The 19,747-nt window shown below is 45.3% G+C and overlaps 1 protein-coding gene, 1 non-coding gene and 1 pseudogene across 2 annotated transcripts in view; 1 reads left to right on the top strand and 2 right to left on the bottom strand.

Moving 5' to 3' along the window:
- The window catches only part of ATXN10 (ataxin 10), a 116,321-nt gene that overhangs the window by 58,663 nt on the left and 37,911 nt on the right, over positions 1-19,747 (bottom strand). The window contains exons 4-5 of the mRNA XM_063134344.1: positions 15,584-15,680; positions 13,756-13,920 (exon numbers count right to left, since the gene is read on the bottom strand). Of these exons, the coding sequence (XP_062990414.1) occupies positions 13,756-13,920; positions 15,584-15,680 (262 nt within the window). The remainder of the gene's footprint in view (positions 1-13,755; positions 13,921-15,583; positions 15,681-19,747) is intronic.
- On the top strand, positions 1,575-4,862 carry LOC134403903 (centromere/kinetochore protein zw10 homolog; annotated as a pseudogene).
- On the bottom strand, positions 18,068-18,139 carry LOC134404360 (small nucleolar RNA U3). The gene has a single exon (XR_010025869.1). It is a non-coding gene; the product is annotated as a small nucleolar RNA U3 (small nucleolar RNA).

Here is a 19,747-nt window from a genome sequence, read left to right as displayed (position 1 = left end):
CTGGACCTGAAGAAATCTAATCTGCCACATCTGATAAAGCCAGGATGCCCAATTTAAATGGTGTGTGTGTGTGAGTCAGAGAGAGAGAGAGAGAGAGTTGGGGGAGAGAGCTCAATTTGTTTTAGATTAAGAACATCAGAAGAAGAAAAAACTGACTACTTTTATCCTTAAAGAAGTGTTCATCCCTCCCAGTGAGAGCATATGAGACTCAAAGGAGAACATTGTGGCAGGCATGGTAATTCCCTCACTTAACTTGGACTGTAATATGCCAGCATATGCTATGTTCCTATTTTCTGCATGTAAAGAGTGTTGCAGTCATCGCCTAAGATAAATGTGTCCTTGTAATAAAATAAAGCATAATAAAATTTAGAATGAGGCAAAAACCACAATACACCAAAGTAATTCCACATCCCGGAATGAATAAAGATGATATCCTATCCCTCACACATTTAAACGTAGAACGCTATGGCTGACTCCTTGATAAGAGTTTTATCCAACAAGTCTCAGAGACAGAAGGCTATTTAATTGGAAAAATAACTGTATAATATCCTTGTAAAATACATTGTTTTTAAGAAGTTATTGAAAAGCTCTTTTTTCTGACAGCAAAAGACAGTGATCACATCTAGTAATGAGTTCCATATATTTCAATTGGAAGAAACACATTATCACTTCAGAGCAATAAAAGATTTTGAAGACGGCAAGTCAAATACACCACACAAAAAGAGTCTTATCGATCTGTTAAACATTCCTCAGTTACGGAAAAGAATATTTTTCCTGCCGTTTGGTTTATCAAGAACTGTTTCCATCAGTGGCTATTTAACCTAGTCATTATAACAATTACATGTGGGACTTTCAACAAAATGTTTCAGTTAATCATCATTCTGCTGTTTAAGGTTTCAGCCAATGCCTGGGTTCAGATGACACGTTAGCCCACAATGTATCTCCTGTGAGCTCTTTCCTAATCCACAATGGATTATTAACTCAACATAAGACACCCTGATAACTGTCTGCAATGAGGATGATTAATCCATCGTGGGTTAGCGTGCCGTCTGACATGCAGTGTGGGTTAAATTGCTCGCCTACAGAGTCGCTGGGTGTCAGGTTCTGTCCTGCAGCACCACCTGACGGCCACAGTGCACCTTGCCGGCCGTAGAGTAGTTGCAGGATCCAGGCTCATATCATCGAGCACTCGCAGGTGGGCTGATGCAGACCAGGAAAGGGCTATATAAGAACGGCATTTCCACTCCAGCTTTGCCACAGCAACATGGTCTCCTGTGCCTGCTGCAGCCCGTACCTGACTACCGGCAAATCCCGGACCTTGCCGTGCCTGATCTTCTGTTTCTCCTGACTATGCCTTTTGCCCCTGGCCCTGCTTGACTCTGTTTGCCTCTGGACTCCGAACCTTGCTTGCCTGCCTCTGGACCTTGTCTTTTGCCTCCAGCCCTGCCTGGACTCTGTTTGCCGGTTCCACTGCCATCCATCCCAGCCCTGGCATTCCTGCGCTGAGAGGCCTTGCCGCCCACACCCCGGACCCTGACAGTTTGCCAAAACACCACGTCCTGACCGGGAACAACATGGACGGTGCCCAAGCCAGAGATTTCCCTGGGGTACTGCACAACTTGCAGGTCCAGTTGAATACACTCCATGCTGAGCTGCAAGCCCTACGAACTGCCCGAGCGGCAGTCCCGCCGCCCCCTCGCCCAGTGCAAGCCACTGAGCGATTCAACGGGGAATGGAAGGTTCTTTGAGGGTTCGTGAACCAGTGCTGGTTGCTCTTTGAAACCTGTCCAGAAGCCTACTCCACCCAGCGGAGCCGTGTTTGTCTCGTAATCAGCCTGCTTTCTGGCCCTGCCCTCACTTGGGTCTCTCCATACCTCGAGGGCAACGACTCGTTACTGGGGAACCTCGATGGCTTTATACAAGCCCTGGAGGACACGTTCAGGGACCAGAATTGGGCCCATTCCACAGAGCTGGCCCTGCAGACACTGCGGCAAGGGTCACGATTCGTCACCAAGTATGCGGCCAAGTTCCGTTGCCTTGCGGCAGACACCCTGTAGAACGAGGCTGCCCAGAGGTTTCATTTCCGGTTGGGTCTGCACCCCCGCATCAAGGATGAGTTGGCCTGAGTAACCCCGTTGGTTGCACTACCTGCCTTCATCAACCTCTGCCTCAACATCAACAGCAGGACGGGCACTCTCCGGGGAGCAGGGTAGGCTGGACCCAGGACCCAGCCCTGAGCCCATGCAGGGCGAGGGCGCCTGATGGCCATTATCAAACGCTGAAAAGCAACGACGGTGTTCGGCAAACCTCTGCCTGTATTGCAGCCAGACAGGCCATTATGCAGCTGGTTGTCCGGCCAAAGCGTCGCTGCCGGGAAACGGCCAGCCCCAGCGGTGCTAGGGGGAGCCCAGCCGGGGCCTTTAATCTCTCAACCACAATTCCTAGTGCTCATCAGACTTATCCTGCCCCAGGGTGGGCTTCTACTGCTAGAGGCCCTGATCGATTCAGGGGCCTCATCCAATTTTATGGACTTGGGCTTTGCCAAGAAATATTAGGTGCCCTGCAGCTCCAAGCCGGTCCCGGTTCCGGTAGAGGGCCTCGATGGGACTCCGCTCCCCTCAGGACCAGTGACTCATGAGACTTGCCCCTTGGCCATGCTTATCATGCCCAGGCACCAAGAAGTGCTCACTTTCAATCTGGTCCAGACCCCCCATTGTTCTGTCATTCTGGGGATCTTGTGGTTGCCCTGACCTGACCCCACCATCGTCTGGAGCCAGAGGACCCTTCAATTTCCGTCCCCTGAGGAGGTGTTTGCAAAGATCAAGCTGATCTTTGAGGTTCTTCATAAAGTTCACTTAGTTGTTCCACTTGACTCCTGCGTTGAGGAGGAGAACCACTCCATGCCCATCTTGGCGGAGGTGTTGGGCGACATGATTTGGAAGGAGATGTCGGAGTGCCTCATTCATGACTGCCTGGTGCATTCGATCCCAAATGACAGCAGCAAACTGGGGCAGTATATTGACGTTATTAAAGCTACTGAGGAGTTTGAAAAGGCATTGAAGGACATGCGGTTCCTAAAGGAGGGTTCCACCGACCTGCTGACATATGCCCGCAATGTCAACTGCCACTTTGTGAACAAGAAATGCCAGGATGTCATAGTGGCAGCAAGAAATCTGATGACATCAGAAATGCACAACACCGTAAAGGTTACCCTGGACTCTTCAGTAATTCTGCCTAAGCTGCCTGACCCTGGAGCAGGTGACCAGTCAAAGATGCTAAAAGTGCCCGAGGCTGTTCTCAAGCAGGTGGCGAATCTGGAGAATGAAACAAGGCATACCTTTTTGATCAGTGACTCCATCCAGAAATTGATGGCGTTGGCTTATCAGACACTCCAGGAGGCCTTGGCTAGCACCGATCAGTGGCGCATACAGCTCTTCTTCTCAGTGCGGAACATCTTTCATCTGTTCTGTGACGTGGTGCTGATGTATCACAAAGAGAACCTACAGAAACTTCCCCAGCTGGCTGCTACCCACCACAACAACTGTATGTATATTGTACACCACCTCCCGAACCTGGGCCTCCAGTTCCGGGGCCACCTGAGCAATGGGATAGCCACCTTTGTTGACCTGGTGCCTGGCTTCAGGAAACTTGGGACGGAGTGTTTCCTAGCCCAGTTGCGGGTCCAAAAGACAGAGCTCCTGGAGAGACTCTCAAGAGCAAGGAATTTCTCCAATGTGGGTGAAGAGCAAGGAATTTCTCCAACGTGGATGACGAGGAGAACTATTCCGCAGCAAACAAAGCTGTACGGCAGGTTCTGCAATAGTTGAAGAGGCTTGGCAGGATGTCCTCCCCGTGAACATCTACTGCAAGGCCATGGGGACATTGCTTAACACCCCCCTCACGGAGATCATTCACAGAATCACCACTTTGGAGGATATCTCTGCTGAGAACGCAGACAGATTGCACTCGCTGTGCCAAACAGTGGTGGATGAGGGCCCCCACGTGTTCATGCCCCTGCCGGAAGAAAAGCAGAAAAAGATAACTAAGTACCAAGAAGCTTGGAAGGATGAGGCCTTTCTTGTATGCAGAGCAGTTTCTGGTCTTAAAACGGGAGCTACTTCTGTTTGGCAGTACAATATGATGCATAGTTTTTCTACAGAGAACTAAGGCTCTCAGCTGCTATTCGCGTTTCTCCAAGCTTGAGGCATACCGGCTGTTTTTCAATTTTGGAGGTTTCTATCATCTCGCTCAACTTTATTGTCGACCTGCCCTCCTCCAAGGGTCACATCCTGGTAGTGGTCGATTCCCTCACTAAAATGGCCCATTTTGCTCTGACCCATGGGGTCCCCAGCACCCGCCAGACTGCACACCTGGTACTCGACCACGTGTTCCAGCTCCATGGTCTCCCGGAAGCAATAGTTTCCGATCAAGGAATGCAGTTTACTTCACGGTTCAGGACAGCCTTCCTCAAACTCCTTGGCATCAAACAAAGACTATCCTTGGCCTACCATCCACAGACGGACGGACAAACTGAGCGAGTAAACCAGGTCCTGGAGCGATATCTCCGCCGCTTTTTAAGTTACCACCAGGACGACTGGGTGGAACTTTTGCCGCTAGCTGAGTTTGCGTATAATAGCGCCTGCCATGCCTCCACGGGACAGAGTCCCTTTTACGCCAACTTAGGATACCACCCGTGGGATCACCCCTGCATGCCTGCAGCCTCCCTTGTTCCGTCCGCCAACGACCGGGTGTCCCACATCCAGGAGACACAAGCAGAACTCGTGCGGCATCTGGAGAAGGCCAAGGCAGGAGTAGGCGGATCGATGATGCCAGGCAGGCACCCCACTTCAGCCCGGAGATAAAGTCTGGCTCTCCATGGAGCACCGCCAATCCGGACGCCCCTCCATCAAACTGGACTTCAAATATCAGGGGCCCTTCACGATCCTGCAACAAGTAAACCTGGTCGCGTACAAATTGGATCTTCCCCGCACTCTCAGGATCCATCCGGTGTTCCATGTATCCCAGTTGAAGCCCTACTTCGCGAATCTGTTTCCCGGGCGCACCAACCCACCACCGCTGCCCGCCCAGATCGACGACCACGAGGAGTTCCAGGTAGCCCGAATCCTAGACTCCAAACGGCGGTGCGGCCAACTGTTCTACCTGGCGCACTGGGAGGGTTACGGTCCAGAGGAACAGTCCTGGGAACCGGCAGACCACATCCACGCGCCCGCTAAACTCCGGGCATTCCACTGGAGACACCCAGTCAAGCCTGGATCCTAAACAGGTGATGGAACCCCCGTCCTCCGGGGGAGGGGGGGTACTGTCAGGTTCTGTCCTGCAGCACCACCTGACGGCCACAGTGCACCTTGCCGGCCGCAGAGTAGTTGCAGGATCCAGGCTCATATCATCGAGCACTCGCAGGTGGACTGATGCAGACCAGCTGGGAGCGGCCAGGAAAGGGCTATATAAGAACTGCATTTCCACTCCAGCTTTGCCACAGCAACACGGTCTCCTGTGCCTGCTGCAGCCCGTACCTGACTACCGGCAAATCCTGGGCCTGGCCTGGCCTGGCCTGGCCTTCTGTTTCTCCTGACTACGCCATTTGCCTCCGGCCCTGCTTTATTTATTTATTTATATTTATTTATTTATTACACTTATATACCGCTCCCATAGCCAGGGCTCTCTGGGCGGTTTACAGAAATTCTAAAATTGAGGTAAAAACAAGTATACAAAATTTAAAACTCTAAAACACAGTACATACACACATAAAGCATTAAAAACCGATTAAAAACTAAACATGTGGGTAATTAGGATGTGCCGCCATATGCCTGGGCAAAGAGGAAAGTCTTAACCTGGCGCCGGAAAGATAGCAGCGTTGGCGCCAGGCAAGCCTCATCAGGGAGATCATTCCATAGTCTGGGGGCCACCACCGAAAAGGCCCTGTCCCTCGTTGCCACACTTCGAGCCTCTCTCGGAGTAGGCACCCGGAGGAGGACCTTAGATGTTGAACGTAGTGACCAGGTATATTCACGTCGGGAGAGGCGTTCCGTCAGGTATTGTGGTCCCAAGCCGTGTAAGGCTTTATCGGTCAAAACCAGCACCTTGAATTGGGCTCGGAAACATACAGGCAGCCAGTGCAAGTGGACCAGAGCAGGTGTTATATGGTCAAACCTTCTGGTTCCCGAAATCAATCTGGCTGCTGCATTTTGCACAAGCACTTTGCTTGAACTCTGTTTGCCTCTGGACTCCAAACCTTGCTTGCCTCTGGACTTTGCCTTTTGCCTCCGGCCCTGTCTGGACTCTGTTTGCCGGTTCCACTGCTGTCCATCCCGGCCCTGGCGTTCCTGCGCTGAGGCCTTGCCGCCCACGCCCCGGACCCTGACACTGGGCAAGAGCGGTCAAAAGCGATATCTCTGTTCTGCTCCTCTCAGGCCATCTCTGTTTCTGCGATCTGCCTAGCAACTGGTTGTACTGCTGACTACACCCAACCCCTCCTTTAGAGAAGCACTCTGTGACCTTTCAAAGCCTCTTTTGCCCGTGCTACGATTCCCACACATTTCCCATGCAAGAGCATAGCAGTGCACGGTTGTTGGTGTGCGTCAGGTGCCTCTCCATTGGGAGCCCATGTGATTGGTATCTCATCCCAGTTCTGCAAACTTTCAAGGGTTTATGACATCCACCCGCTTTTTCATGGAAGGTGTTCTTGCTTTCACAGGGGTTTTGGTATGCATTGGCTGCTTCCCGTGAGGGGAATCAGTTAATGAATTCTCATCCCAGTCTTGCAAACTTTAGAGGGTTTACAGCAGTGGTTCCCAAAGTGGGCGGTATTGCCCCCCTGGGGGCGGTGGGATTGCATACGGGGGCGTTAAGAGGCAAAGGGACGGCAGGGGGCCCCTCGAGGTGGTCTCTCCAGAAGGTCCTAAAACCCAGGGACCGAGCAGGAAAGAGCGGCAAATTCAGCTGCTCTCCCCACACCGCTCCTGCTCAGGAAGGACTTTCTCACTCACGCAGCCGCTCTCTCCTCCTATCTCAAGCCCACAGCGGCCCCACCAGAAGTAGGGGGTGGGGGAAGCGCCCACAGAAGGCAGCAGAGCAGGAAAGAGCGGCGAATTCAGCTGCTCTGCCCACTCTTCTCCTGCCTAGGAGGGCCCAGGGCTTCTTTCCTGCTGGAGCCGCCACCGCCTGCTCGCTCGCTCGCTCACTCCCTCGGCCAGAGCTGCTCCGTCCTACAAGCTGCCCCGGCAGACCTCTCGCGATAGTTGCTGCACAAGGTGGGAGCAGCAGCCATGTGGCAGAAAGGAAGGAGCATGTGGAGGATGGCAGGCGGCAGAGCAGCTGCCAAGAACAGCAGTCAGCCGGCAGGATGGGTGGGGAGCAGAACTGCTTGTGATGCTGCAAGGTATCACCAGGCTCCCTTCCCCCATCAGGAGTTGCAGTTTGGGGCCATCTCCCCTCCGAGCTGCTGCCCTCCTGTCGTAATCAGCCCAATAGCTTTTGTGAGGCTTGGGGGGGAGGGGGGGTTGGAGAGAGCGAAAGAGAGAGAGATGCTGTGTGTCTCTGTGTGTGCTCCCACCCCCAAAAAAATCTGGACTACAACAGGATTGGGAGAGAAAAGAAAAGGGGGAGGGGGAGAGAATTGCAATTCCCCAGGTCCTTCCTGGCTAAAGAAGATTCAGCAGCACCTTTTTCCAGAATGCTTGCTGAAACAATTCCTATCTGCCCTTGCTTATTTCAGGGTGTCCAACCCCCTTTTTCAAGTGTTCTTTTGGTAAACATGGTATGTGTGTATCTTGTGTCACCATAAAAACAGAGCTGCAGCACAATCCTAAGTATGTCTACTCAGAAGTAAGCCCCACTGAGATCAATAGAACTTACTCTGAGGTAAATGTGCATAAGACTCAGCCTGAAAACGAAGAGAGGGTGAAGAAAAGACAGGAGAAAATGAATTGTAGAAATAGAATAGCAAGGTAATTGTGGGATATTTAACCATATTGAAAGACAATAAGTACAGTAAAATTAGTGCCCCTCTACTTCAGTCCCAGCCAGATTTTCCATAGGAAAACTCTGTACCAGGTGGCAGATAATTATTTTATAATTTTAATTAAAATACATTATTCTTTCTTATAACAAAATGGTGCTTACTCCTAAGTAAGTGTGTTCCACTGAAGAAGGAAATCCTATTTGATTCCTGTATTCATGCTAGTGTGACATGATAAGTTAAAGGCACAATTTTATGCATGTTTAGACAGAAAAAAGTCCTTCAACTCCTAGAATCCCCTCTAAATGGGAAGCACCTGCCCCAGGCTTGCCGAGGGAGGGAGGGAAAAGAGAGCGAACGCCTCTGTTTGCAGCCAGCGTGGCAGGGCACTCCAATTGGATTTTGAATAAAGTATTCAATTAATTGTTACTGTTTTGAATTTTATCTTCCTTGGTGGGTCGTTGAAAACCGCTATTCTGAATAATGATTTTTATAGTGTAGGGTAGGGGGGCGCTGGGCATGAGTTTGTGGAACCAAGGGGGCGGTGACCTGAAAAAGTTTGGGAACCACTGGTTTACAGTCACCACATCTTACTTGGTGCAAACAGTTGGAGATAAGGGAAGGATCTGGAAAACTGGTTTCGCAAATGAGGTGGCGGTGGGAGGGGGGGCTGGAGCAGGAAGGAAGACTTTGAGAACTGGGGCAGCAAGGGGAGATAAGAGAGCAGCAAGGGCAGCAACAGGAGACAGAGAACACACCCCTAGCACACCGCGGGCGAACCAGAGCCAGGCAGGTGACCTAGTGGCAGTGCGTGGTATGGTGGGACATGGCTTTCACTGCAAAGGAAGATGGGATACCATATTTCTTCGATTGTAAGACGCACACTAATTTCAGTACCACCAACAGAAGGAAAAAAAATCCTAAGACACACCCGCGATTCTAAGACGCACCCCATTTTTAGAGATGTTTATATGGGGGGGAAAGTGCGTCTTAGAATCGAAGAAATAGGGTACTTGCGACTCAGGCAGGAAGACTGCAGAGGGAGGAAGGAGAAGGGGGTAAGTAATAAATTATGCATGCTAGCTTATTTGCCCCATCATGTGATGGGGCTATTTGGGGCTTATTTCCAAAATAAACTACTATGTATTATTAATCCACCATGGGTTAAAGTGAGATGTGAACCCTCCCAGTCAGTCATACCCACTTCCCAGATAATATGAGCTGCAAAAGGTTTGAGCAGGAAATTCCACTTCTTCCCCTTTTCTATTTATCATTCCTGTGAATATTAAGCATGCTCATTCCCTAATGGGCATTGGGGGTGGGGCTTTTTGATCCCTTAGTTGTTTTTTATTATGGGTTTTTTTGGGGGGAGGGGGGTACTACCCTTGCTCTTGCCACCTGAGTTTGCAATTAGAGAGATGGCAGTAACATTATGAAAATGGTTAATCACCTTCAGCACACTGGCAGAAAAGTGGTAAATGTAATTTAAAAAACAAAGGAATAGATACCATTATGAAACCTATATTTAGCTCTGAAACAACCCAGTTTACCAGAATTTAAATGAGCGAATGGTAAGGTTTCACAAGCCAGCAGAAGAGGAAGTGCATTAACATCAATCATCAATGAGAATTTTCATGTGTGAATTTTAAAATAACCATGGGTTTTATAAGAAGATTGGAAGCACTTCAGGAATAGTTTATTTTCTTGGCTACTGGCTGGTATTAACCACATCGAGCACATTACACTGCTGTTAAGAGACCTTCCTCAGTTACTAGGTGACTTCCAGTTTAAATTTCCTGGTTTTGATCTTTAACCCATTCAATGGCCTGGAACCATAGTCATTTAAAGAGCATCCTCCCATATAAACCCCTCCATATATAATGATGTTCAGATGAGGCCCTGGTGCCAGTACAATCTCTGGGGCAATCTAAATGTTACCCTACAACCACGTGTAATTGTGTAATGTTAACCTGTGGTCCTTCCTCTGTTGCAAACCAATATTCGAGGTTTGGTACTATGTAACAGGGAAAAGGCAAGCGCAAGTGTTTAACCCTTTGTCTTACCAGCCACTTACTCTCTGAAACCTGAGCATGATAATTCGTGCTTTGATAACCTCCAGACTAGACTACAGTAACATGAGCTACATGAGACTGCCTTTAAAAAGTATTGAGAAACTCAGTTGGTCCAAAACGCCACCACTAGGATAGACTAGGCAGAGCATAAACCTCCATTCAATCTTCACTGGCTACCTATTAGTCTCCAGGTTCAATTCCTGGTACTAGCTTTTTATCTTTAACACCCTAAACAGCTTTGGACATTGATATTTTAAGGACTCCGTTCTACCTCATGTTCCTCTGGATGCACTCTGTTCAACATGACTAGTCCTGCTCCCAATTCTCCATATTGATGGAAGTGGGGTAGACACAAGGAGAAGTGTCTTTTCAGCGGTGGCATCAACCATCCACAGCAAACCTCATCTGGCCCTGTAATTGTCTTTTATTACCTGCACAAAACGTTGCTGTGGTTATTATTCCTTCTTGCTGGTTCTGACTGCAAAGACTAAATACATTTATCTCATTCAAATAAATGTGTACAATGACCTCATTTTAACCTAACAGCAGTGTACAATCCTGTGACGTAGGATAAGGCTGTAAAAGAGTTATTTGCCAAAGTCTATCTACCATTGCGCATCATGTCTTAGCAATAATATAAACCCACTAGATGGGAACGCAGCAGTGTGGTGGGTTAGCCAGGAAAAAGCTGTAGATAATTATGCAAATGTTCTGTGGTAGTTGTGACAATAGTGGAGGGCTTTTGGAGTCTAGAGGTAAAAGCAGCCAGCCCTCCAACTTAATATAGGCATGTACCTGCTTGGGGACATTCATGTTCCATGACACAAAGGATGTTTTGACTTTTTTGTTTCACTGTCTGGAGGCATATCGAGAAATTATGTGGCAGATACACCACTGGATCTTCAAAAGGCCTACTTGAATCAGAGCAGAAGAGAGAGGAAGTAGCTTTTTCTCCAGATGCTGCAGCCTGGACCCAAAACACCACAAACAGAGATGCTTCTAGCAGAAGAAAATTACATTGGGAGATGTAATGCTTTAGGGTGGATTCCGGCATTGAGCAGGGGGTTGGACTCGATGGCCTTATAGGCCCCTTCCAACTCTGCTATTCTATGATTCTATGATAAAAGGTCATTATCGACAATGTAGAGCACTTGACTGGGCAGCAGCCATCTGTACATCGAGCCCAGGAGGGGTGGCTATGTGGGGAAAGTTCTTTCCAAGTCTCATGAGACTTCATCAAATCACACAAGATTTTGTCTCACTTCCATGGCCACCTCCCAGCAGCACTTAGGCTCCTGATGCCACCAGGAGCTTTCCTCCTAAACCTAAATGCTATGGGGGAATGAGGGGGATGTCACAGCTGGAGAAGGAAGGATTAATCCGCCCCTTCCTACATGTTGTGCTCCCCCACATTGATTAAAAACAACATTCAGTTCATGCCAATGGAAGGCTTTTTTTTAAAAAAAACTTTACTTGCCAATCTGCCTTTCTATTTTGGAGGAGGCAGCGGGAGCAGCTACATATTGCTATTGCTTTGGGCAAAAGTACAACTTGAGGGATGGAAGCCGTCTTTCCTTTCCTCCCACCCCTTGTAGAGGGATAGTTTATCTCCCTTCCCCTGGAACATTTGCAAGAGGCAGCAGCAAAAAGATGCTGCTTTCACCTTTTACGAAAGACCAGCCTTTTCCCAGGTTCTCTGCACATGCCTTGGGACTCAAGGAAAGGAGCATTTAGGGCTGACACAAGTAATGAGTTTCGTTAGTAAGCCAAGTCAAAATCTACTGACCACTGGAATGGTTTCATAAGTTGTGATCTACTACCAACAGACAAACCCCTGGCAGCCACATTCTGAACCAACTGAAGCTTTTTCACTGGCTTCATGTCTGGCCCTACATAAAATGCAGCAATTATATAGGTGACTAGAGAATAAATGGCTGAGGCCAGATTTTGTTTCTCATACAAGACATTTCTGGACACTGCTGCTAACTAAGGGCATGGCTAGACGAGGGGGTGGTGGAGGGGGAGGATCTCGCGATATGAAGATCGTGAGATTCACACACACACACCGAGTCTACATGTGGCGCATGACGTCCAGGAAGGAAGAGGATGTCGCACCCGCCATATTTTTTAATCGAGAAAGAGCGCAGGAGCGCTCCTACGAAAATGTAAATGGATTTTTTTCTTAAGAAAAAACCACTCCCCTCACCCCACCCCCCATGGGCACGGAGCTCCACACCCTGTGCCCAGGTCCTGGCTCCTCGCAGTTACTTGCGAGGAGCTGGGACAAACCACGACGCCCAGCCACACGTCCTGCGGTCTCAGGATCATCTTGGGACCCCAGGAAAAACCGGGAAAAAACTGTAGGGCGATATCCCGGGGAAATGCAGGGATCATTCCTCCCTGCCCCCGGGATCCCCTGTGCATCATGTGGACACACAGGGGTGATCCCAGGGTGATCCCTGGGATATCGCCCCATCTAGCCATGACCTAAGCATCCAAGAGGAGAGTTGGATGCAGAGTGCCCCAAAAGTAGCTCTATCTTCTCAGGATTAAGCCTCAGTTGGTTCACCCTCAACCAATCTAAAACTATCATGAGGGTTTGACAACCTTAATCCTAGCTTTCTCCATGGCATAATAGTTTTCTATATTGAGGGAATTTCTTTCATACGATTACCATCACAAAACCACCTCACCTGCACCTGAAGTGCCAATAACCAAGACACAGTTTTATCTCAGCAGTTGTGGTCTTTTGCAGTCTGGAAGATTTTGTGGTTTGTGGCCATTGTTTTTACCTTGGTTACAGGAGAACCAATTGAAGCTAAGTTCTTCACAGTTCCCATTATAGAAGCCATTCCGAGACATATAGATAAAATGTTATGGATTCAATTTTGCCCACTAAATTTTACCTAGCTATCGCATCAATAGACAAAGTATCAGGCAACAAAACAGCACAAGATAATCCAGACTTTAACTATTGGCAACGTAATGGCTGACTGCAGGAAGTTGTTATGTAGGTTCAGCATTACACATGCTAATTGTTAAAACTGTCGAACAATTCAGAATCCTTAGACCATTGTTAGCAATAATCACAAAACACCAAATCCAGGAGGTCCATGGGAAATTTGCACCCAAGGGGAGAGACAGGGATGAAAGCCTGTGGACCAGCCCCAAACCCTTAATCATGGTTAGTCATCAGATCTGGACGGACCACTAGTTTCCAAAAGAAAAAGTGCTTAAAAAGATTTTTAAAAATACCTAACAAACAGTAAACAATAATTATTTTTTGTGACATTTCTTTGCAATGTTATTTGCAAGTTGCATTTTATTTTAGTTAGAAAACAAGGTCCTTCAGAAGTGCAAAAAATTGGTTATGCATGTAGAAAGGATTTTCCTTTTCTCTTTCCTCCCCTAACAGCAGTTCCTTGCAAGAGCTATGGGCAGCTTGTTGACAACGGAATAAGCTACTCTTAAAAGAGGGGTACCAGGAAGCACAATAAGGCATGCATTTCTCTGGATCCTGACCTCATCTTTGGGCAACATAGGCTTTATACATTGTCCAAACTTCTTAGAATTAAAATCAATATGAAATCTTAACTATAAACGTACTGAGAAGATTTCAAAAATCAGATGCACTTCTAAGGAAAGAGGATATTGAAGACCTCAGTAAGTATTTTTGCAAATAATAATAATAATAAAAATACATACACCCATTCTGATTCCGGGTATCTTCTGGAGGCTTGAAGAACAGCAAGGACAACGTTTAAGTTGTTTTCTTCCTGTAGTTCTCTCATTCTTTCAGGGTTAAGGCAAGTGAAAAGAACCATGCAGCAATAGGAAATGATTTTCTCATCTTGATGATTTAAGCAATTCCTTAAAAAAGAATCGAGAGCATTCATTGTTAAGGGCTGTTTAGAACAGTGTATCAGTAGCTGATGTGTAATGTACTCAAATGTTCAGAATCAAAACCATTCCTTTCCATTTGCTTACATTCCCAGAGATCTCCCGTTCATCCTCTCAATTTGCAACATATAAAATGTAACACATTGTTCTGTGATAACGTGTTCAAACATTTACCTGAAACAAATAAGGCTAGGATTGGTTCGACATGTTCTTGATTCTCTTGAGTTTCTTTAACTGCTGATACTAACCCCAAAAGGTGCTGTTGCAGTCACAGTATGTATTATCCTCTTTTTATACCAATTTCCTATGACACTTTTCTGAAGCAGGGAAGGATTCAGCCAAAGTTAAGCACATAAAAATCCCACCAATTTCAATTAAAGTTAATGAACTCTTCCACAGAAAGGGAACTTAAGAAGTGTTTAAAGTGTGGCTGGATGATGCCCATAGCATTTTTCAAATAATCTCTTCCTACTTTACCCTCACCACTTTGTGAAGTAGGTTAGATTAAAACTTGCTCAAGGCCATACCTGCGTGAGATTTATGGCCAAGTGAGCTTTATGGCTAAGTGGAGATTTAAAATGAGATTTCCCAGTTCAAAGCCTCAAACTCTGTCCACTGTACGTCAATGCCTGCAGAGAAATCCTGCAATGAGGAATTAAAAGCAACATGCAGGGTTGTTGTTTTTTAAAAAAAAATGAATAGAGGTTAGGAGAGGAGGGGTGTAGGATTGCAAATACTACAAGAGACTAGTGGAGGAACTTCTCTGAATTTGATGGGTCCTTTATTAAGGATAATATATTTAAGATTTTAAAATTGGGCTGTAGCATTTAGTAGATAAATTGGTTAGGTTAACTCATTTAAAAATATCCTCCCAATTAAAATTAGGTGGAAGATTTTTAAAAATTATTAATTATTTTAATACAATAACCCACACCAAAAAAATCCCGTGTGTGACATACACAATCTAAGATGGTGTCTGCTGCAAAATGTGCATCATCTAAAAAGAGATAAACTCTGTGTGTGTTTTTCCTTTCAGTATACTGATTTATTCATGTACAAATTGGTGCAGCTTTAATCAAATATGAATTAATACTTAGTTGAATGCACAACAGCCCTGTTAACAACCCATTTGTTATACAGCATTTCAAAACTCTAAATCCTAAACTTCTAAATGCAATTCGGCACATGTCTACTTCAATGGGGTTTGCACCCAAGTAAATGGGTACAGGATTGCAGCCTACATGCAGTTCTTTGATGGTATTGCTAGTGAAAGCTTTTTATCATCAGCTATCTATTAACATTTTAGTCAAGGTAACTTACTAGACTTAAACAGATAATAAAGAATGTTATCCCATGCAGATGTGGGTGGAGAGAGAAATCAAGAAACATTTTATTTCACAGCTCTTTCCTGATATGTATAACCTACCCATCTGCATATGTTTTAACAGAAAACTAAGCATATAACATACACAAATAAAGCCATAGGATATAGACACTGCTACCTTGTTCTCCAAAACTGTATCCATCCCCCAAGCATTTTAGTGCTAAGAAACAATATCAATGAAGATTGAAATATAACCACATAATATTACATTTTGGGTGGGGAAAGAAGACGATATCTACTGATGCTTACAAGAAAAGAGAAGGGAACGCAAGCTTCCAAATCCTATTCTGGGAATCTGTGTTTCCTGTGGCAATGTTTCCAAGAAATTGGAGGCTACAACGAAAGGCTAAGAGGGAAAAAGAAATGTTTAATCAACCAATTATTCTGTCTCTATTGCATAGCAAGAAAATTGTCTTACAATATATCAAGGACAGCCAAATAAATCTACAAGAATATAGTCCATTAATACATAAAAAGCACATTGAAGATGTAGTCCTATGCACCTTTGGGAGTATGTGCAATTGCAGTCTATAAGGCTTACTCTTTAACAAAGCCTTTGATGGTTAAACTCACTGGCACATTGTTTTAACTGCATCTATTGCTTTTAAATTATATATTGTTTTAACTTGGATTATGGTTTAATTTGTTTTTAACTGTATATTTATTGTTTTATACTGTATGTTTTTATCTGTACGCCGCCCTGAGATCTAAGTGATATAAAGCTGGATATAAATATTTTAAATAAATAAATAAACATGGAGAGGGTCAATTATGATAACCACCTCTATAGCTATTCACAATGTGTGATCAAGCTGTGCCCCTTAAATATGCTGCCCTGTAAGTCACTGCCATTCAGCGCCATACTCTCACACTCCTAACAACAAAATCAGTTTTAAATTGTCCATGTTAGCGACCCAATGATTGCTTCCTGCTGGACTTTATACAAGAGACAGAAGGGCAGTTAATGAAAAAGAGCTTCTCTGAATCCACGAGGGCATAGCCAATCCCCCATTAGAATGTGACTATGGCCTAATCTACACCAAGCAGGATATTGCACTATGAAATCGGTATGGAAATAGTATATAAAAGGCAGGAGCCACACCAAGCAGGATATGGCAGCATGAAAGCGGTCTATGGTCTGTGTCAATGGGCCACAACAGTTGCCAGTGCACTTCAATACCGCGATAAAGCAGTCGTGTGGCTCCTGCCCTTTATATACCGCTTACATAGTGCAATATCCTGCTTGGTGTAGATGAGGCCCAGATCACCCGAATAACATTTAGTCAAGAAGGTACTTAAATGATTAAATAATTAATCAATGAGACTAACTCATTTTATGGATCAGTTCGATGAGCCACTGCACTGTAGTCTAAAGGAGCAACAGGGCCTGGTCTGTACAATTGTTCCAGGATTTACGAAGATGAGAATGAGCATGAGGGCTGAGCGCTTCTCCAGCATCCCTCCCTTCTTCCCCTTGCATGCTTCTTTGGCACTTCATTCTGGGTTGCATTCAGCCAGAGTTCCCCATTACATCAAAAGCAGGGAACTCTGGCCCCAATGCATGTTCTCTGTAATATTCTTGACCTACAACGGTACTAAAAAAGAATGTATTGGGTTGAGCTCTGCACAGGTATGTTCTTCTATATCAGGGCTTGGCAACTTGTGGCCCTGCAGATGTATTGGACTACCGGTCCCATCATCCCTCCCCAATGGCTATGTTGACTAAGACTGATGGGAATTGTCAGCCAGCACGGCTTGGGACCACAATACCTGATGGAACGCCTCTCCCGACATGAACCTACCCGTACACTGCGCTCAACATCTAAGGTCCTCCTCCAACTGCCTACTCCGAGGGAAGCTCGGAGGATGGCAACAAGGGAGAGGGCCTTCTCAGTGGTGGCCCCCCAATTATGGAATGATATCCCCGATGAGGCTCGCCTGGCGCCAACATTGTTATCTTTTTGGCACCACGTCAAGACTTTTCTGTTTCCCCAGGCATTTAACAGCATTTAACAATGCTAAGTTTGCTTGTTTTTTTAACAGACCCCAGAACTGTTGTTTTTTAAATGGATACCGTTGTTTTTATACTGTTTCTGTTTTTGATGGTTTTAAATTTTGTATACTTTTTAATGTTCACTGTTTTTAACTTTTGTAAACCGCCCAGAGAGCTTCGGCTATGGAGTGGTATATAAATGTAATAAATCAAATCAAATCAAAACAATTCTGGAGGACCAGAAGTTATCCACTCTGTGTTTTATGCATACTAAGTTAGATTGTAAAACTAATCCCTAAGCAAGTCCATTTTAAAATTTAGCACAGCAAAAGGAAAGCATTAATTGGTGCTGCAGAAATAAATTCAACCTTTCACTTCAGGACCATCATTATTTATTTATTTATTTATTTAGGGTATTTTTATCCCGCACCTCAGCCAAAAGGCTCTCGGAGTGGCTTCCAATTTATCAATAAAAAAGACAGTCCCTACCCTCAGGCTTACATTCTAAAAAAGACAAGACAGACAAGGAAAAGTGGATGGGGAGGGAAGAGGGAGAAAATAAAAAGAAATTAAGGAGACTGTTTAGGCTGGTGGGAAGGCCCTGCTCTGTCCTCTCATCTCCCAATGGAGGGGCAAACCAACAGCTCCTTCTTCTTCCCCACAGGGTGAAGATGTTAGCCCTGGGGGGGGGGGTCCAACTGAAGCAGGCTCCGATGGTCCCTGCCTGCTCCAGTCTCCAAACTCAACCGACCACTTTCAAATGCATTTCTCTAGTTGGATACTATAGAAATGATCCCTGAAAGTATAGTCTTATACATTACCCCTGCCAGCACCACATTTCAAGCTACAGACCTGTCATGCAAACAAAGCTTTTAAAACCATGTATATTAACCTAATATATAGAAAAATAATGTTTAAGTATTGCTGGAACTGTATATGTTTTATTTTCTGCAAAACTATAATTATTGTGGGTTTTCTTTAATAGATATATTATCCGAAATTCAAAACTAGGCTGTGGAATGTATGTTCTGTTCATTGTAGCAGGACAGTGCCTGTTTGCTACTCCCCTCCAGCTAGAAAGGCACCTAGAAGAAATGCAAAAATTATTTTCCCCAAGTTTAATGGGGACAGGGACAACAACAAGGTTTATATAGGGTACATTTTTGCAACTATTTTTCTGCTTCCTCCAAATAGTTAGACAAGAAGTATTTTCAATCAGTCACATAAGAGATTCGTCACTTTTCTGGTGACTCAAGCAACCAAGCAAAAGAGACAGTGGAGGAAAAATACAGTTGTAATGGAGAAAATTTTTTACGATGTAAAACAGCAATATTTCAAAAGGAAAATATTGAAGTCACTCACTACCCACTTTATTTTTAGGCCACTTGGCAAATTGCTACTATTTGCAGTCAAGGAACTCAACACTCCCAGATCTCCCTTCTAGAAAATTGAAGACAGCATATTCCATCAGCAGCATTTGCTTTATTTTAAATGCATCCCGCATGCTAGTTTTAGATATAACACACATTATATAAATTTTCCTCCTAGGATGATATTCAGATTTTTTTAAAAAAATCGACTTTCATTTAAATATTTCATTTGGTAAAGTAGTAGTTAAGACACTCCACCCCCCCAAAAAATAGAAAGCCAAATATATATATTTTACAAAGGTGGTGGTATTGTGGGGTGGGGGAGAATGCCAGTCGATAGAAGTCCCCAACACATACAGGGCACTTTTGGCAATTTTTTGCCTTGTTTAATGGTTGACATATAAACCATACCATTAAATTTTAAAATATTGTTAAGCAGATATTACTAAAGGGCAGCACATTGCAGAGGGAAGTCCTGATTGCCAGGCCCTGGAAATAGTAAAGGAGTATCTGTTTGAAAGGTGCTGAGCCAGCTGGCAACTAGAGATGCAAAAAGCGCCTGGGAACGCTGCTCCTTTGGAACACACATAGAAAGACGCTTTAAAATAACAGCACTTGAGGTTGGGTACAAAGCAAACCTCCATCTTTTGCTTCAGCTTTTTTGAAAAATATTTTCTCCAAATGGTGAAGTAGAAAGAAAAACAGTTGAAGTAAGCACTGAAAATAATTACGTTAATATTACATATCTTTATGTTAGAGGAATGTAACACACTGTCAGTGTATATAGTAACAGAATTAAAAAAAAACATAACTCAAGGAGCTTACAAGCTAAATTTCAACACTATAAACTATAAAAACAGGGAAGGGAATAAGAGATTTCCCCTCATTCCTCCAACACAGCAATGGGTTGTTTTTTTCCAAAAACCCTCCATAAGAGTCCATGGAGGTTTTATAAGCCCTAATTGTAGCATGGGGGTGGCAGCAGGATTGCTGCCAAAGAGAAAAGGGTTAACCCTTCTCTCCCCATTACTGTGACACAAACACCCACAC

The sequence above is a fragment of the Elgaria multicarinata genome, chromosome 9 (genome assembly GCF_023053635.1).
Source record: "Elgaria multicarinata webbii isolate HBS135686 ecotype San Diego chromosome 9, rElgMul1.1.pri, whole genome shotgun sequence".
Taxonomy (NCBI): domain Eukaryota; kingdom Metazoa; phylum Chordata; class Lepidosauria; order Squamata; family Anguidae; genus Elgaria; species Elgaria multicarinata.
This window is presented reverse-complemented; position numbering and strand designations above follow the sequence as displayed.